Source organism: Phascolarctos cinereus, unplaced genomic scaffold, assembly GCF_003287225.1.
Source record: "Phascolarctos cinereus isolate Bilbo 61053 unplaced genomic scaffold, phaCin_HiC Scaffold_2;HRSCAF=192, whole genome shotgun sequence".
NCBI classification, from domain to species: Eukaryota; Metazoa; Chordata; class Mammalia; order Diprotodontia; family Phascolarctidae; genus Phascolarctos; species Phascolarctos cinereus.
Window position 1 is genome coordinate 19,836,117 of NW_027555625.1, and position 19,922 is coordinate 19,856,038.

Below are 19,922 nucleotides of genomic sequence, written 5' to 3' on the forward strand. Positions count from 1 at the left end.
GATCTGAGACTCAGGAGATTCATATTTCGGCTTGAGTGCCTCTGAGGTACTTTCCATCTCTGAGTTTTTGCAGTTGATAGGGAGTCAGTAAGGTTCTTGAGAAGGAGAATGGATTGATCAGAGCTATGCATTAGAAAGCCTACACTGGTGCTGGGAAGGGTAGACTAGACTTGAGAACGACTGGTCTCACAAAACACCAGAAAGAAGACTAGAACAAGGAGGGACCTGTGCTTCTGAGGGTCGAGGAGCTCCTTCACTCAGGGATGGACTTGCAGGGATGCCTTTCTGATACCTCAAACTGGATGGCTAGAAGGCCTCTTAAATTTCTTTGACCTAGAAGAGGTAGTGGTAGTGGGGAGGAGGGTGATAGACTGCATCCAGAAGGACGAGGATTCGATGAATTGCCCGCTATTTGCCAGGCTCTGTGATAAGCCCCGGAAAGTTTAACATACCCCTTATTCCCAACAAACACACATCTTGAGATGATTGTCCTGAGTCACAAAACTAGGGACCAGTCTTCTTCTGCTCCTGTTTTCAACGAGGCCAAATTTCCAAATTTTGGCAGAAAGAATGCCAAAGTGGTGCATCAGCAGACATTGCTTCTAATCCCTGCTCTGACCCGAAAGCCAAGTGTCTGTTTCCTCTTCATCAAAATGAGGAGTTTACACAAAGTGGCCAAGCAAGGTGTCCTTGAGACTCGTTTGTAGCAAACTAAACTCAGACTAAATTTCAGGAGTTGAACGCAATAGGTCTTCTTCAGTGACCATGGACAAGTTACAGATCACCCTGTAAAATCAAGATGTTGGACAAGTCTATCTTCACATTTCTATCCCAGTCTGAAAACTGTCATGATTTTGGACGGGTTGCCCTTAAGCCCTCTTTTTGTCTCCTCAAACAAACACCTGTCGATTTGGTCTAAATCACTTCTTATCGCAGCATCCATTAACTTAAACATCTGAATATGTTAATGATTGTCTTCCAATATAATTGTTTTTCTTTGTGATCCTATGTATTCTATTTTTCACTTTTAACAACAGTATTCTAAAAGAGTTCAAGGGCTTCACCACACAGCCAATGGGCCAATGCAGGAAAAAAAATTCTGAACTTTTTTAAGGGTGATTATTCTACATCTCCCTCCCCCCCACCCCCCACCCCCGATTTCACTGATATGGAGAACTCTCAGGTGGGAAAATTCTCTCTACCTATGCAGGTTAGCACCTTCTATGCAAATTGTAGGCTTAAAGAGTTTTTGCTAGTGTCATGCCAGGAAATGGAATTGCTTCCATTTGAATTGTCTTGGGAAGATTCTGAAGATCACCTGGCAGGATAAGATCTGACACTGAGGTCCTTTCTCAGGCTGAATGCCAACCATTCAGACCCTACTGCAGAGAGCACAGCTCCAATGGGCTGGTCACACTGTGCATTTGCCTAACAGACTATTTTCTGGAGAACTCACAAAGAATGCACTATGCTCTGAGCAAAGCAGAATTGCAGTAGCTCAAAAGAAACAGGAGTTGCCCAAATTTAGAGACATGTCTAAATGTTCATGTGGACTATTTGTGCCCGACCTATAGTAGAGCATTCTGAGCTTGTATTGGTCTGATCAGCCACAGACAGACATATTGTATCTTGACTCCAAATTAGTGAGAAGGAAGTACAAACTATCAAGCAGCTTGCCCAGAGTCTCATGATATGTGACAGAGACAAAATCTAAGCACGGTCTTCCTGGCTTCAAGTTTGGTTATCCACTGCCCTACATTGTCTCTGACTCAAAATAATGATACGATATACACCAAACTGAATACTGGGAGATTATAATGATCAGATTTGGCCCCAAAGAAGAGGCATGAGAAGGTATCCATCACCACCTCTACCCCCACGTTCTCCCTGTTCACAGCAGCAGGCATCTAGGAATATGGAATGCTTGGTATAATGTTGGAGTTTGGGTGCTTTGTTCATTTTATTTAACTATCCCTTCCCTTTTTTAGATAGAATGATTCTCCCTGAGGAATAGATAGGACACACTAGAAAATACAGGTGATATAAAAACATAGACATATATATGCACATACGCACATGTGCATATTTACACACCTACATGTACTGCACATGCATACACATATGCATATGTGTATATATACATACTACATATGATATATGTGTTCATATATGCATACATAGTCCTGAAGTGGCAGTTGGGGACAGGAATCCTAGCAGTGGTCTTGGATATAGTTTACTGCTCTTCCTTTGGGTATAAATATTCCTACTTGGAATTAAGGTTTAACCCTCCTGGGACTTAATCTCCCCAGCTATAAAATTGGAGGGGAATAGACTATTTAATCTTTAATATACCATCCAGCTTGAAATTTCATTCCTCTTTAGTATCATATTAACTCCTATCCATGATTTGCTCACATCTAAGACAGCATGTTAAAAGCAAACCAAAATGACCTTAGGGAATCTCCCTTGCTCTTCCCTACAACGCCATTTCAGCCTCCACCATTACAATGTCACCCGGAGACCTCTGAGCTGTCATAATAAGAATTCTAGTTCTCCAGTTCACATAAAGACAGACTTCGTAGATGTGTTGATTATTTTTACTGTACTTCTCTTATTTTTATGTTTCTTAAAAAAAGTCATTCCTTGGGTGGGGAAAGAGGGAGGGACATATTTGGAAAGAACGATAATGGTTGTTTTTGTTTTTGTTTAAGATAGCAATAAGACATTTTAAGTAGTAGAAACATTTGACCATGCATGGTGGTATTACTGCCCCCTTCAGCAAAGTGTTTCTTTGAATGTTCACTGGAACCTAGAGATAACTTCTTTTGCTCCAAGGATAGTTAGCACAGCTGATGTCCTGAATGGTCCTAACATGCCAGTAAATATTCAAGTCGAGGGCCAGGCAAAGAGACTGAGGGTCTTCCCTCTCCAAATCAGCCTAGTCACGGTCAGAGAAGTTGATCCCCACAGTGGCCACAGCATGGTAGGTTAGCTGGACACAGAAACTTTTTTTCTTTTAGTTTTTTTTTTTATTGTAAACTTAAATAAAAATGAGAAAAGGAAAAAAAAAACATTGCCACGCACACAGCAAACCATGACATAGGAATCATTATAAAACTATAAATTTCCATTTCATAAAACCTATATAATAAGTATTAGACCTAATTTTTAAAGCTGTCCAGCTTTTCTTTGCTTTTTTGGTAGATTTTCTTTTATTCTCTGCTGTGCACTTTTTGCTTTATTTTCCCCTCCCTAAAGAAGGCTACAATCAAGCATGGAGATACACACACACACACACACACACACACACACACACACACACACACACAAACGTGTGTGTGTATATGCATATGCATATACGTAGATATCTATAAACATACACATACATGCTCACACACACACACACACACACACATATGTATAAGACCATGCTGTGCTTATGTCCATTTGGAATCTGTTTTTCTGAAGGTAGATATCATCTTCCCTCATAGTTCCAAGTCTCTCCATGTTTTTCTAAATGAAGCAGCTCATCATTTCCAACGCTCCAGCAATATTCTGACCCCATCACATCTTATGTGAGAGACTGTCTGTGAAAGCTTTTTTTCTTCATAGGTTTTATTTATACAAGAAAATTTCACTTTAAAATAATTGAAATTCTCCTTTTTACACTTTACCAATGCTCTTCCTTATAATGTAGTTTAAGGTCTGATACTGCTGAATCTACTTCCTTTACATCTTTTTTCCCCTGGTTTCCTGACCTTTTGCTCTTCCAAATGAACTTTGTCATTATTTTTTCTATCTCAGTAAAATAATTTTAGTAATTTACTTGGGATGACATTGAATAAATAGATTAGTTAGGTAAAGTTGTCATTTTAAACATTATATTGACTTTACCTACCCTGGACACGGAAACTTGAAAAGACTGCCATAGGGGGCTCAGAATCCATATTGGTGAAGGCCTTACCTAAACCTACTTCAGAGATCCCTGAATTACTGAAATATTTATATTTACAAGGTAGTGTTGAAGACATTGCATAAGCAGAAAAAAAGAGATGGTTTGGTCATGGAGACAACCACTGGCCACAACCCATTAGTTTTCATATTATATTAATTGTACGGGTAGTAATCAGAGGAATTCTCACCCGTTTTGGTTCTGGCTAGCAAATTTGTTGTAAGGAGCAGTTAGATGGTACAGTGTCTAAACACTGGGCTTGGAATCAGGAAGATTCATGAATTCAAATCTGGTTCTCAGACACTTACTAGTTGTGTGACCCTGGGCAAGTCACTTAACCCTGTTTGCCTCAGTTTCCTCATCTTTAAAATGAATTAGAGAGAGAAATGGCAGACATGCCAGTATCTGCGAAGAAAACCCAAAAATGGGGTTGCAGAGAGTTGGACATGATTGCATCAATTAAGCAGTACCAATGAAGTACAAATCATGGAATACACCTAGAGATTGTGGCTCTTTCAAACATGTGGCACATTCTTGTACCAGCAAAAAAGTGGTTTCATCCTATACAGCTTTTCATAAAAGAAAAGGACCATGTTTTTCATTCTAAAGACATTACAAATGTTCAATGCCAGTGCAACGGGAACACCACATCCCACGAAACACTGAAGAGTACCACATAAAGGACAATGGGGGAATGAGAGGTAGATGTGAGGAGCAGTAAAATGTAACCAGCAAGGCTCTCTGAAGAAGAATGAGGGCTGAGGATATCATCATGGGAGTACATGCCAGCAAGAAAAGGTGGCAGGGTCGCCTTTTTAGATCAAGGGATGCCAAAGACGTGCAGCATGTTTGGCTAGTACCTCAGTATGTTGGGGGAAATCAAAGATGGTCCCAAGTGTTAGATGGCCTCCTTGTGGTGAATTTTTGGGAGGCCATGAACAAGAATAGCATCAAACAGGCAGATGTGGATGGGTCACAATCTGTCTTACTTCAGATCATTGGAGGGAACTCCCAAACTGATGAGATCACATACCCACTATAGTAATGCAGTTGATCAATACAAGATACAAGATCAAGAGATCCCTGAATTACAGAAAGCTCAGCAACATCTGTAGGAGTTGGCCTGAAGGAGCCAGCTGGTTGTACACTCTCAGGCAGGGCCCCTGGATTTTCCTTGCCAGCTTCAAGCCCACAGCTTAGCACAGGGCTGAAAGTACTTCCAGTATAAGTACCAAAAGGGTTATACATCCACAGTCCTTTGCTGTTCAGTGATACTAGCAGAAACTTTGCTTGAGAACCACCCACAGCAGACCTTTGGAGTCAACCAAGTGATGACCTGTTAGGAGAAGACATTGGTGAATTTTCCAAGCACTTTCTGTCTGTTGTTTTCTTTTGTTTTGTTTTTACTAAAATTCATGAAAATGAATTTAACTCTATAAATAAGTCTCTTTAGCTCTCATAGGCTCAGAATAGTAATGTATTTATTTGGAGTTGGCCTTGTGAACAGATAGGAAAGCAAAGCTTCTCCCTCATGGTGCTAGCAGAAAGGCACCAGAGATAACCTATGCCATCCATAGAGGACTGTTCCATAAAGGACCCTGAATAAGCCATTGAATTTCCTTTTTGTAAAATGAGAGAGTTGGAAATGATCTCTAAGCAGAACCCTGTACCCTCCACCCCTCCCAATACTAGATTCAAAGCTTATTATCAGGGAATATGAGAAACATTTGAAATCAGAAGATATGGGTTCAAATATCAGCTCTACTATTTCCTCTCTCTGTGACTTAAGCAATCACTCCATATCTCTTGACTTCCTAGAATCTTTCTAAAATAAATTAATAGATATAATGATGTATAATATATTTTATAGAATATGATGTGGCATAACATAGTATAGTATAGTATAATATGTCAAAGATACAATAAACTCATGGATGTAGTGTTTGAAGGGAGCTCAGAGGTCATCTGGTACAACCTCATCATTTCACAGGGATGGAAAAGAAGGCCTGGAAAAGAGAGCTGATCTGCCAAAAGTCACATAGATAGTAAGCATCAGAGGTGGAAGGCTGCCCAGGCCCTCTGATTCCAAACAAGAGATGCTTTTTCTACTGTACCACATCACCTCTCCCAGATGTGACTTTTCTAATCTGGAGGTCTCAGGATTATGTCTACAGCTGAAAATGACATTTGAGATAGACTAAGGAACTAGTATGGAGTAATGGATAGACAGATCACTAGAACTGAAGTTTAAAAATCCTGGGTTCAAATCCTGTCTCGTACATTTACTAGCTGTCAACCTTGGACAAGTCATTTAAATTCTGTGTGCCTCAATTTCCAATTCTGTAAAATGAGGATAACAATAGCACCTATGTGGATCAAATGAGATAATGTGTATAAAGCACTTTGTTAAACTTTAAAGTGCACAAAATGTCACTTTTATCATCATCGTCGTCATCATCGTCATCATCAATGCTTCATTTGCAACTCTTTTAGCTGTTCCTTGTGCTTGAGTGCCAGGGACCTTAGTAAGTGAATTACCTTTGAAACTGTCTAGCATACTTACCATACAACAGCAGCTACATATCTGTATGGCCTTACCTTCCCCCCCCCCAGTGAGGACATGTGTCATGGCTTACAATAAAACTTGAAATGTGCATAGTATGGTAACTGCACAAAGGATTTGGCTACATTACCTCATTTTACTTTAACAACAAAGTTTTGTTTACTTGAAAATATGTCTTGCTCTTTGATCAATTGCATATATTGAAAATATGAGAAAACAGAAAGGGAAGGAATCACTATTATTATCCCCGTTTTACAGATTAGTAATTTCAGAGAGGAGGAGTAAGTTGTCCAGGGTCATGTGGCTATTTGATGTCTGAGGCAGGAGCAGAATCTAAGCCTTCCCAACTCCAAAGATAGAGCAGTTTCATTCCCTGAAGCTTCTAGCCCTTCACATGGTATTTTACATTATTTCCCTCCCCAAACAGATATACTGGCTACCATGTGCACAAATCAGTCTGTTGTGTGAGGAATTCTCATATTTACCAAGATCAGAGTTTCGCCTACTTGGCAGGTGCCCATTTTTTGTTTCCGTAAACAGCAATAATAAAGTCCCAGGAAAGAGGCAGTGGTAATCACAGAAGAGAAGCAGATGAAGAGGATCTTATGATCATCTGGAAGATGAAATCATCAGGAAGTGAGGCTACATGGGTGAAGGCACTTTGCATAGTGTCTGACACATAATGGGAGCTTAATAATGCTTACTGAATGACTGGCTACATGGCACAGGATCATAGAAAGAAATGTTACCTCTAGAGCCATGGACCCAGAGCTCAAAGGGACCCAAGAGGCCACCTGGTCTGACCTTCTCATTTTACAGGTGAGGAAACTGAGTCCAGAGAGAGATATGGGATCAAAAATCATGTAGTCTAATCTCTTCATTTTACAGATGAGGAGCCTGTGCTCAGGCAGATGGAAAAGATCATGGATCAGGATCTGTAAGAGACCACACCTCTAGCCATCTAATCCAGCCTCCTTATTTAACAGATGGGTAAACTGAGGCCTAAAGAGTTGCTAAGTGTCTTGTCCAAGGTCACACAGGTAGCAAATTGTAGAGGTGAGATTTGAATTCAGGTGCTCTAAGCCCAAATTAATTAAATGTTCCATTGTACTACAGTGTAAGAGTCAGACTCTACTTGGTTATCTACATAATTAATAGAAATATTTAGAATATTTAATATAGTTAATATAAAAGGAGAGGGAAGATTATAGGACTAAAAGCTAGAAAAAATGACTTAGTCCCACTGTCTTGCCCTCTCCCCTTAAATCTCCAATGGAAACTAGGACCCAGAGAGGAAAAGCAGCCTTGCTCAGTCATAGAGTTAGTAAGCTGCAAAGTCATGATTAAAAATCTAGGTTTCTGACTTCCCATCCAGGCCTTTTCCATTTCCCTAGACTGTGTGTTATGGCTTTTGTGACAAAATGGTGTGGTGTGAAATGGAGGGGAAAGACCTGGGATTTTAATCTCATCTCTGTCTGTGTAAATTTGAGCAAGTCATAACTTCCCCGGACCTCAATTCTTCATCTATAAAATGATAGGGTTGAAGTAGATGACTTCTGAGGTATCTTTCAGCTCTGGATCTATGATCCTATGTACCATCCTGAGCCTCAGTTTCCCCACCTGTAAAATTAGGAAGTTGGACTCAATGGCCTCTGAATGGCTTCTGACTCTTAGTGGTCTACCCACTGTGTACCCTTGTACACTCATGTGTACTTTACCTCTCTGAGACTGTTTCCCTATCTACTATGTAACCTATTGTACTCATATGTACTTCATCTCTCTGAGACTCAGTTTCCTTATCCACTATGTCACCTTGTGTATTTGTGTGATCTTTACCTCTTTGAGATTCAGTTTTCTTAACTATAAAATGGTGACAATGATTCCTACCTAGATGACTTCAGAGGATTATGATGAGAGAACTCTCTGCCTATTACTGCCTTATAAAATGGAAGGAGACAGCAGAGGATAAAACTGGTTTAAAGAAATTTTGCTGAGGTATCCTACTTCAGTTCTTTTTCAATAAAATCATTCTATCTTTCTGTTGGTAAGCAGGGCCTGGGGGAGTCCTGTAGATATCACAGGATTAAAAAGAAAAAAATAAGTCAAATGAGGTGTTTGTTTCAGATCATTATGAAACTAGAACAAGAAGAGATAGCAGTGGTTGAATAAAGGGAAGTCATAACATGTGGTAGGGTTGGCACTGAGGCTAATTGGAAGGTCAAAAAAGCAAGAAAAATTCAGAGTTGGAAGGGACCTCAGCATCCACTGAGTTACTGTTGTCTAACCCATACCAAAAAAAAAAAATATCCTTCTACAAGTCCCATACTCTTGGTAATCCAGAATTTGCAATGAAGACCTTGATTCAATGTCTCAGTATAGTCTATTCCAGTTCTGGTTTAACTCTAATTGTTGGATTTTCCACTTGCCATCAAGCATTCATTTCTCTTTTCTATGCATTATCCCTGGCCTCTCTGAGACTAGGCAAAACACAATCTAATCTCCCTTCTCTTTGCCTGAGAGCTCTTAAAGAATTTGAATAAATGTATCACGCTCTCCCTTCCCACTGCCCCCACCATTCCTCTAGTTTTCTGTTCTTCAGGCTAAACATCCTCCATTCCCTCCCCAAATCATCATAAAGCATGGACCCAAGACCTAAGAGAGTGAGTGTGGAACAGTAGAAAAGAACCAAAGGCTCTTTCTCTTCCATACACTACATGGGTAGCCACGGATAAGTTGCCTCAGCTCCCCGGGCCTCAGTTTCCTCATCAGTAAAATTAGGGGGTTGGAATACTTCTACTTATCAATGCCCTTCATAAACTTGGCCCACAGAAGTGATCAATCATAGTGCTTCTGATGTGGTCTAACCAGAGCAGAGTGCCATGGGACTATCACTACGCCCCCACCCCCATCCTTAGCCTTGGAAGTCTCCATTCCTTTAATGCAAACCAAGAACATGTTAGTTTGGGATGGGGTGCCTAGGGTTGGCAACACCTTACACTGTTGTCTCCCACTGAGCTTGCCGTCCATTAATTCCCCAGGTCAAACCAATAGAACACAAGACCTTGTGTTTAAAGAGTGAAGCAGAAAGAGGTTTTCAATACAAATTAGGCTAGAGAAGGGCTCTTAGTAGGAGATGCCTACTACTAATAGGGCATATTTAGTAGAAAGAGAGATAATAAATTATTACTTGTTTTCAAATGGCTTTCTTCACATGTACATATTTACTCCTTGAAGGTAGAGACTGATTCATTTGTATCAAGCACAGTGACAGTAGATTGTTAATGTTTTTTCCTGTGATAAAATGTAAGCTCTTTGAAGACAGGGAATGATTTTATTTTTGTTCCTAGAACCTATCTTAGTATCTGGGACAGGGAAGGTGTGTAATAACTACTTGTTGATGGGTTATGGAGATCAGTGCATGGTCTGGGATGGCAACGTAATGTGATGGAAAGATACAGTCCCTGAGTATGGTATCCAAAAGCTTGGGTTCAAATCCCAACACAGTTATTTGCTATCTGTATGCCTTTGGCCAAGTCCTTTTTTTGTTTGTTTGTTTTCCTTCAGTTACCTCATCTCTAAAATAAGGGTATTGGAAATTAATTTCTAGTATTCTTTCTAGCTCAAAATCCATTTTTCTTTCCTATATAATGCAATCTTTCCCTTTGCCCCTTCCTCCACTGGAGGTGTTTCCATGTCCTCCTTCCCTCCACCAAGTGCCCCCACCTACCAGTAGGTTCATGGAATGGATACTTCAGTTCAATCTCTGTGTTGAGGACTGGGTGCTGAATCATACATATAATTGGCCATTTCTGGGGGAACTGGGCAGGGATGTAGGTGAAGTTGCTGATGACAGTCACAGTCTTGTTAGGGTACCAAACATACGAGAGCTGTGGTGTCACCACCAAGCCATCTGGCAGGCCCCAGGTGATCTTGGGGGTTGGTTTTCCTGTCACCCGGCAGCTCAGGGCCAGTACTTCCCCTTCTTCCCTGGTCAGGAGCTGGGCATCCACCTCGGGTTTTGATATGGCTGTTGGTACAACAGGAGAACCCCTGGTTAAAAGTCATGGAAAGCCAAGGTGAGGGGACCAAAGTCTCAGCTTCAGCCTCAGCCTCACCCTACCCCACCCCAAGCTACTCCACAAACACTGTGACTCAACCACAGTAGTGAAACCTGAAATTCATGCCAAGTAAGAATCAGCTGAAGAAAGCAGAATTTCCCACCTAGAGAAAAGACTTAAGGTGGGAGGTGGCATGATGGTCATGTTCCAATATTTAAAAGGTGGTCATGTGAAAGAATTAGACTTTTTCTGTTCGGCCCCAGAAGACAGAATCAAGGACAATGGATGGGTGGAGGAAGAGGGGTTAGTTGTGAAAGGGTAAATCCAGGCTTGAAATCAGAAAACAAAACAAAGACAGAAAACTCCCCACTAATTAGAGATGTCCAAAAACAGGAGGGGCTTCCTCAGGAGGTGGGCAGTTCCCCCTTATTGGAGGTCTCTGAGTAAAGACTGCATGACCACTTGTTGGCTCTGATCCTCGGGGTTTTGGTTCAGATACAAGCAGAATAGATGCTTCTGTATAGCATCCTACTGCCCCTCTCTCCCCAGGACCTTCCATCACACATACCCAGAAGCAAGCACAGGCCAAGCTTCCATGGGCTTTCTGGAAATATCAACTGAGCATGCCCCAAGGGAAAGGGAGGGGGCACTGAATCTGAAATTCTGTCCATCTATGGCTAGAAAAGAGAAGATTTTTGGCTGCCAGTAAAAAATGGAGAACTTCATTCCCCTAACATGCCCACACAGACTTTTGGTGGTTCCTTAAAATTACAAAAATTTGCCAAATGTGGCTAAAGTTGAAGTCAGGAAGATCTCGATTTGTGTCCTCCCCCTTACACTTACTAGCCGTGGGACCGTCTTTACTGCCTAAGCTCTTATCTGTCAAATGGGAGAGGGGGGGTTCAGAACATGACCTCTTTCTGCCTTCCCAGTCTTCTTATACTTCCCTTCCCACACTCAGCCACCCAGTAATCCAGTAACCCTGGCCTTCTTGCAGTTCCATACACTCAACAAGTCATCTCCCACCTCTGGGCCTTTGCATTGGCTCTTCTCTATGTCTGGAAAGCTTTCTCTCCTCATCACTTCTCTTAGCTTCCTTGACTTCCTTCAACATTCAGGAAGCCTTTTCTTGGCCTGCCACTGCTAGTGTTTCCCTCTCTGAAATCACCTTCCACGTACTCTGTAAACATCTTTTCTTTTTTACCTTGCTATTTCTATTTTAATTCTGCCATTAGTATGCGAGCTCCTTGAGGGCAGAGGCCATATTATTGCCTTTCTTTTGCGTCTACAATGCTCAGCATACAGAAAACACTTAAAAATGCTTCTTTACTCATTGCCTGAATTAGAAGGTCTCTGAGGTCCATTGTGTTTTCTTGAATGCCCCTAGTCTATGACACATTCCTTCTGGTGAACTCCTGGGATGCTGGCTGGCTGCCCCAGCAATAGGACACTAGTGAAAACCAGCTTAATTTTTTTTTGTGGAGTTTTCACGTGCAAGATGCCTTCTTTCTGTAACTAGACTAGTGGTTCTAGATGGTTGAGAGTGACTACTATCCTTCCTTGCCTCTGCCTTGGAGCCAAACACAATGCAACTATTTTCATGGGCATCAAGTTCTCTAAGAAAAGGTTGGAAGAGACTCTGTTTTGGATGGGTTATATGCCATACCAAAGGAAAGATGGAAAGGATGACCTCCAAAGGGTTCTTCCTCTTCTAGGGCATTTTGTCTTTATGACCTTTGAAGAAATTGTCTAGGACTCCCTCCTTTCAACAAGTTAGGAGACAATGTATGAAAGCTATCTTCTAAGCTTAGCCTGTGAAGAGGCTAAAAGGATAGTCAGGAATGAGCTATGTATCTTCGTTGAGAATCCATTAACTTGTGTGTTAGAACAAGGATACAGGAAGTAGCTAGCTTATATACTCATGACTTCAAAGAATTATATTAATATATGACTCCTTGAAAATAGAGATTATTCAATTCTTTGTATTTATTTGCCTACCCAGTCTAGAACCACACCTGGTACACTCTAGGTGTTCAATAAACATTGATTGATTGGACATAGACTCCCATCTTTGGTAAGGACCTTGGAGACCATTGGAACAAGAATCCTCTCTGCAACTCTGCTGGGGATATTGAGCTTGTAGGATTCAACTACTTCCCAAAGCAGCCTTTGAGTATTCTAATTGTTAGATCCTTAGTTACATCTAGACAAACCTCTCCCTTTATAACATGCACCCATTGATTCCTAGTTCTGCCCTCTGAGTCCTAGCAGTTCAAGTCCCTTCTTCTAAGGATAGCCAGGCAAATACTTGAAGAAAATAATCAGGCTTGACCTCCTCAACCCCTTCAGCTTTTTTTTCTCCTCCAGGATAAACATCCCCTTTGCATACAAAAAAACTTAACTCCTGATACTCTCAGGAACTCCCCATATCTACCAGATGACACTTGGCATTTCCCTCCCTGGCCCAAACCAGAAGGAACCATTGCTTGCCACCTCCTACCCCCATTCACCTCTCACTTCTTTGGGAGGGGGTAGGAATCTGCTGATTATTATGGATAGGAGTTGGGGAAGGAAAAAAGCAAGGGCAAAATCCTCAAATTCCCCCATCCTCTTTGATCCCCCACTATGGCTGGCTGGTACACCCCAGGCCTCACCTCATATTGATGATAGCTAACATTCATACCAGACTTAAAATGTACTTTTCCTCCAACAACCATATGAGGTAAGTAATAGTTTTATTATTATTCCCATTTTACAGAGAACCTTGAGGTTCAGAAAAACAATTCACCCAGTCACATAGCTATTTAAGTATCTGAATTGAAATTCGGAGAAAAGACTCCTGACTCCAAGTTTAGCTGTATTTTATATATATATTTTATATGAGTACATGTTGTCTCTCCCAGAGAATGGGAGCTGCTTGAGGGCATCAACACTTAGAACAGCTCCTCACATTTTATGGTTTTATCCTCTTGAGTAGGGCCATAGATTTGAAGAATTCGAAGTGACCTAGAATCTCCTATCTTGCCACCCAGACCCATTCCCTCTTCCTCTTTTGTAGAAGGCATAATGAATAGAATGCTGGAGTTGGTGTTGGAAAGACCTGAGTTCAAATCCCATCTCAGATGATTACTAGCTGGGTGACCTAGGACAAGTCATTAAATTTCTTCAAGCCTCATTTTCTTTATGTGTCAAAAGAGGATAATAATAACAACTGTCTCTCAGACTTATGTGGAGATAACAATATAATAATTGTAAAGGGTTTATCACAGTGCCTGGCATATAGTAAATGCTATATAAAAGTTGTTGTTGTTAATTACAGAAATTGATGTTCTGAGATGTATAGTGACCTACCCATGGTCACCCAGTTAATTAATGGTATATTCAAACTACAAACTTCTTACCCAGTACCCTTTCTATACCATAATGCCAATCTGGTAGGGACTTCCCTTCCCAAGACCTTGGCCATTGTGACCTCCACCTTCTCCCTTCCACTTCCCTTGGTCACCATCTTTCCTCTGTAGCAATTTAGTGACTTCCCAGCACAACACATACGAGGTCAGCTGTTTAAAGTGCAAACAATAATTTACTGTAATGGGTGGAGAGCTCAGGGTCCCAATTATAAAATCAAGGGCAGTGACTAGTCCAAGGTCAATCAGCTGGTTGATGGCACCACTAGAATTAGAACCCAGCTCTGGACTTTTAGGCCAAGTGTTGAAAAATATCTTTCTTATGTCTTCCACTCCATAATTGTTTCTTATCTCATGAATACATAGCCCCTTTGGCAAAAGCATATATGCAGAGCTAAAGATAATCATAGTGGCTATAGACAGATCTAGATTGGAAGCCAGAGGCCATTCTGTTCAACTCCACTCCCTTTTATACAGATAAAGAAACTAAAGCCAGAAGAGGCAAAGGGAGGGGAGGGGAGGAGAGCAGAGGGGAGGGAAAGGAGAGAGATTATAATGCCCCTTCCATACTGTATGACCCTTGAGTGCAGGCATTACTTCCATTTTTTTCTTATACCCCTGGGTGCCTAGCACAGTATCTGGCACCTAGTAAATTCTTAATAAGTTCTTGTTGCTGGATCATATCTGGCACTCATATAGTCATTTGAAGCTATCATACAGGGCCTCATGTGAGTCTTACAAGAACCCTATGAGGTAGATACTACTGGTATCATTATGCCCAATTTACAGATATGTTAACTGATGCTCAGAGAGATTAACTCACTTGTCTGGGGTCACAATGCTAGTCAATCTCAGAAGCAGTCAAAGAGCCCAGACCTTCCCAATTCTACCTTTCCATGTTGCCTTACAAAGGAAGTCTTTTTTGAAAGGTGGAGTAACTATGGGGATTTGGTAAAAAGATCCCCATTTTTTTTTGTGAATGTTTCCTTCTCACTCATGATGAATTTGTACTGTTTTTAAAGACATTTCCCCTCCTTGCCAGGAAATCATATTTCTTTGAAATCACACAATTTGAGACCCTGGAGAGATATCAGAGGCCATCTAAACTCATATATGGAACTTATAAACATGTACACTTGATATATAAACATACCCATAATGTTGTCTCTGTAATATTAGCCAATAGTAAATCTTCCCCAGGAACTTGCTCACCCTTCTGCATCTCTGCAGGCACACATTTGAAGTTAATTCTCTCACAAATACACTCAAAGTTCAATACCTTAATTAAATTTCCTTGAAAACAAAAACTAAAGAAAGGAAATGGAAATTCTTTGCAGTCCATCTGGACCCCAACTGATTTATTTTCAGAAGCCAAGGAAGAATCAAGAAATATACAAATATGCAATAACCCCTGCCCTCAAGGAGTCTGCATTCTCCAAAGGTGTATAATGTGAATTTAGGTCTGGGGAAAAGGTGGGGGAGGCCTTGAACCTCAAAAAGTAAAAGGAATATGGCACAATGGGAAGAGATCTTAACCTATAGCATGAGAAGTTGAGCTCAGATGGGGGATCTGACACTTTTTACCTTTGTGAATTTGGACAACTTCACAAAAGGTTGACAAGACTTTCTTTGGTCCTCCGTTTCTTCATTTGTAAAATGAGGGGTTGGATTATATGGCTTCTCATCCCCCTTTCAGCTTTAGAGCTATGAGTCTCACATCCTAGGACTAAATAACCCCTTAAGCTCCTTCCCATGATAAAAGTAGGATCCTATAATTGCCAATGATTCCCTTGGAAGAAGTCCCAACCTGAGGAAAAATGCAGTGACCCATCACTCCCCAGGACCCCTGGCACATGCTTGCTTGTCCTCTGGGATCATGAGACATTGCTCATATGGCTATTTGTGTGATGGAAAGATCATGAATCACACAACTATTATTGGGCAATGTGCCCCAAGACATGAGGTCAAACAGTTCCAAGTAAATATTGCCAAGAGGAACAGTATCTGAACGTGACCATAGGCCATCTCAATCTCATCAGCTGGAGTGCCTTCTCTCACAAAATGATCTTCTCTGAATTATATGTAGATATAGACATAGATACATATAGAAAGATATAGGTATGAATATGTATAGAATTAGGAAACATAAAATTAATAAAAGATAATTTACATACATAGATGTAGATATGTTTATATCTATAGATATGCACACATATGTGTATATAGGTATGAATATAGGTAGATATATTTGAGTATCCCAAAAGTGTTAGTACAGTTTTAAGCTAATAAAGCTTTTAAAGCTATCAGGCTTTACTATCTGTCTGTCCATCTATCAATATATCCATCCATCCATTCATCAAGTTATCCTTCTGTCTCTGCCTCCCTATTTCTCTCTACCTATCAGTCTATCCATCTATATTTATTTAATCCATTTGTATGTCTCTCTGTCAGTCTATCAATTGATGAATCCATCTGTATCTCTTTAGCAATTTGTCTATCCATCCACATCTATCTATCTATCTATCTATCTATCTATCTATCTATCTATCTATCTATCTGTCTGTCTGTCTGTCTATCTGTGTTTTCTAATAGAATGTCAACTCCTTGAGGGTAGGGACTGTTAGAAAGATAGATAGATAGATAGACAGATAGATAGATAGATAGATAGATAGATAGATAGATAGATAGATAGATAGGTAGATGGATGGATGGATGGATGGATGGATGGATGGATAGATAGATAGATAGATAGATAGATAGATAGATAGATAGATAGACAGATGATAGATACATAGATACGTAGATAGATGGATAGATAGATAGATAGATAGATAGATAGATAGATAGATGGATGGATGGATAGATAGATAGATAGATAGATAGATAGATAGATAGATAGATAGATAGATAGATAGATGGATGGATGGATGGATGGATGGATAGATAGATAGATAGATAGATAGATAGATAGATAGATAGATAGATGATAGATACATAGATATGTAGATAGATAGATAGATAGATATGCCCAGCATCTGGTACTTCACAGGGTTAACATATATATAAAATGTATGTATGTATGTATGTACTACACATGTATCTATGTAGTATATGTACACATGTGTGTATGTACGTGTGTATGTATGTGTAGGTTGTTTGATTAACCCAGTGTAGAGTTCAATGCTGTTTCTGACTAGTTCAGAGATAGATTCAATTTCTCCCTTTGATATTCAGTGCCCAGTGAACTTGGGCAAGTCACTTAACCTCTCTATGCCTCAGGTTCCCTCATCACTAAAATAAGAATAACATTTGAAGCAAGCGCTCCATAAAAGTAAGCTGGTGATTTCCTGCCTAGCTAGCAATGAGGCTGCTTTTCCTCCAGAAGGAGAAGTCCCTCTTAGGCACTCTGATCTCCACTAGCTTATTCTTAAGTCTTATGATAAAGTGCATGTGTGTAAATTGATGGGGAAAGTCCTTTTATAATAACAACAACAATAACGCCAGCTGAAATTTGCATTTACAGTTTACAAAATGCCTTCTGTAAAAATATTTCATTTCACCCTCAAACCAACTGCAGGGTGGTGGGGTGTGGGGAAGTAAGTGTAACAATTCCCAGTTAACAGATGAGAAAACTGAGGCTCAGAGAAGTTAACTGACTTTGTAAGAGGGATTTGAACCTAAGTCTACATCCAGCACTACAGTTTGTACTATACCGCTCCTATCTTAGCCCAGCCCTTGGCTTCTCCTTCCTTCTTCTATCATTTCAAGCCTTCCGAACCCTTAACAGTATCTCTCCTATTTGGAATCCCCACCCACTGAACATTTCCCTCTGGGTTATGGTCACCAGGGTTCTTGTTACTGGAAAGACATCAGTTGTACTTCCCTTTCCCTCTTGGCCCCAGTGCCTTCTCCCTTCTGAGCTCAGCTCCCAAATCCAGCCCACACATATTAAGGAAGCTGATTGGGTGCCAAGTTTAAAAAAAAATCTGTTTTCAGTTTGAAATACCAAAGAAACCAAAATGACAATGCAGTATCTTTCCTCTCAACAAATTTCCCTAATTCTCTTCCCCAATAATTTTGGTGATAAGATCTACACAGAGAAAGGTCACCATGAATCAGCTTCTTTGGGTACTGACACTAGTTACCATTTTTAATTCCATTATCTGCTGGTATAACTCAGTACCCCTAGTATGGAAAAAAATAGAATAAAGAATTAGAGTAAGTGGTTCCCCAGTTCATCTTGATTTACTTCAATTGTCCACAGGATCACAGATCTTAGAAATATAAGGGATCTCAGAGACCCCTTAGTCCAATCTTCTCATTTTACAATTGAGAAAATTGAGTCTCAGGCAGATTAATTGACTTGCCCATGGTCAAACAAGTAGCAAACAATAGAGGCAGTGTTGTTACTCATGCCCTTTGACTCAAAAGTGAGTGCTCTTTCAAACATGGTACCTTTTCTGTGCCTCAGTTTCTCCAGCTATGAAATAGAATGCTAAGACATGTATTTGAAGTATGTTTTAGTAGTGCATTCCCTTATACATCCCGAATTCTTCCCCAAGTGAATTTCTTGATGCTTACACCTGTCAGAAGCTGCTCTTGTAAACCAAACCTGTGACTTCTACAAACCTCCTACAAGCAGAGAACGCATATAGACTTGTTCTCTCACATCATTTCTTCTGCAGTCATGGATTTTACAAACAAGAGGGCAGTTATAAACCCTTTTGCCTAGCAGCAGCTAATGTTTTTATAGTGTTATAAGGCTTGCAAACTTTGTAGTTGTTGTTCAGTTGATTCATTTGTGTTTGCCTCTTTGTGACCCCATTGGGATTTTCTCAGAAAAGATACTAGAGTGGTTTGCCATTTCCTTCTCCAGTTCATTTTTACAGATAAGGAAACTGAAGCTGATGTGGTTAAGTGACTTGCCCAGGGTCACACAGCTAATACATGTTTGAATCCAGATTTGAACTCAGGTCTTCCTGACGCCAGACATGGCATTCTATCCACTGCACCACCTACCTGCCCTAGAGCTCACATACCAATGTAGATCCAGGTCTTCTTGGCTCATTGAATGCTATACCCAATGTCCTATACTACCTCCCATATTTTGGACATGAGGAAATGACCATCCTAAGAAAAACAAAAGGGTAAGGTAAACAAAGTTAATTCCCAAACCAGCCCTAATCAGGATCCTGACCAATTCCAAGTCTGGAGAATGAAAGTCAATGATGTATAAAGAGGCAGGGTGGGTGAAGAGGGGGTAAGATTAAAGTGTTCTGATTTGGGGAAATCCCATCTTGACCTGCCCTACATTTTATTAGTTTCATTTGATAAAAGCAAAGGGCCTGGTTAATGGAACATTTTCATAGAGTTACTGGATAAGTGTCCCAAGTTCCTCAGGGACAAAGGGGAAGTTTTCTGATAGGCTGAGATGAGGTGCAGAACAAGCTAATCAATTTCTTGCTTGCTTTGATCCATAAATTTTAAAAAAAGCAGGGTTTTTTGGGGGGAGTGCTTCAATGAAGATGATGTCATTTTCATCTAGGAAGCAACTCATATCTCTTCTTTTTGAAATTCACACAGGTACTTGCCTAGTTCAGACCCTCAGCATTGCTCACCTAGACAATTTTTTGAACATCTATATGGTGATTTCTTTGTGCCACACACTGTACTAAATGCTTCCCACTTATCATCTCATTCACTCCTCAGTCCTGGGAAGGAGGTGCTCTTATTACACCTCCATTTTGCTGAGAAGTGCTATAGGAAAGAAAAGCAGACTCTCTGAAGTACAGAGAAGACAATCCCACCAGCCTTCTGATTGGTCTCCCTTGCTTGGAATGCTCTTCCTACACCCTTGCATCTCTGAGAGCCCTCAACTTCCACAAAGTCAGAGATCAAGAGTCTCTTCCTCAAACCTACCAGTTGTTAGAATTCATTCAAAG

At 40.4% G+C, this 19,922-nt stretch overlaps 1 protein-coding gene across 3 annotated transcripts in view; it reads right to left on the reverse strand.

The window, feature by feature from the left end:
- Positions 1–2,690: 2,690 nt before the first annotated feature.
- Positions 2,691–19,922, reverse strand: part of LOC110218422 (OX-2 membrane glycoprotein-like) — a 21,693-nt gene continuing 4,461 nt past the window's right edge. For 2 of the 3 annotated variants that reach the window (XM_021001136.2, XM_021001135.2), the window contains exons 3-5: positions 10,243–10,542; positions 7,001–7,128; positions 2,691–5,288 (exon numbers count right to left, since the gene is read on the reverse strand). In XM_021001136.2, the coding sequence (XP_020856795.1) occupies positions 5,193–5,288; positions 7,001–7,128; positions 10,243–10,542 (524 nt within the window). In that variant the 3' untranslated portion in view covers positions 2,691–5,192. The remainder of the gene's footprint in view (positions 5,289–7,000; positions 7,129–10,242; positions 10,543–19,922) is intronic. The other variant, XM_021001137.2, reaches the window with a different exon arrangement.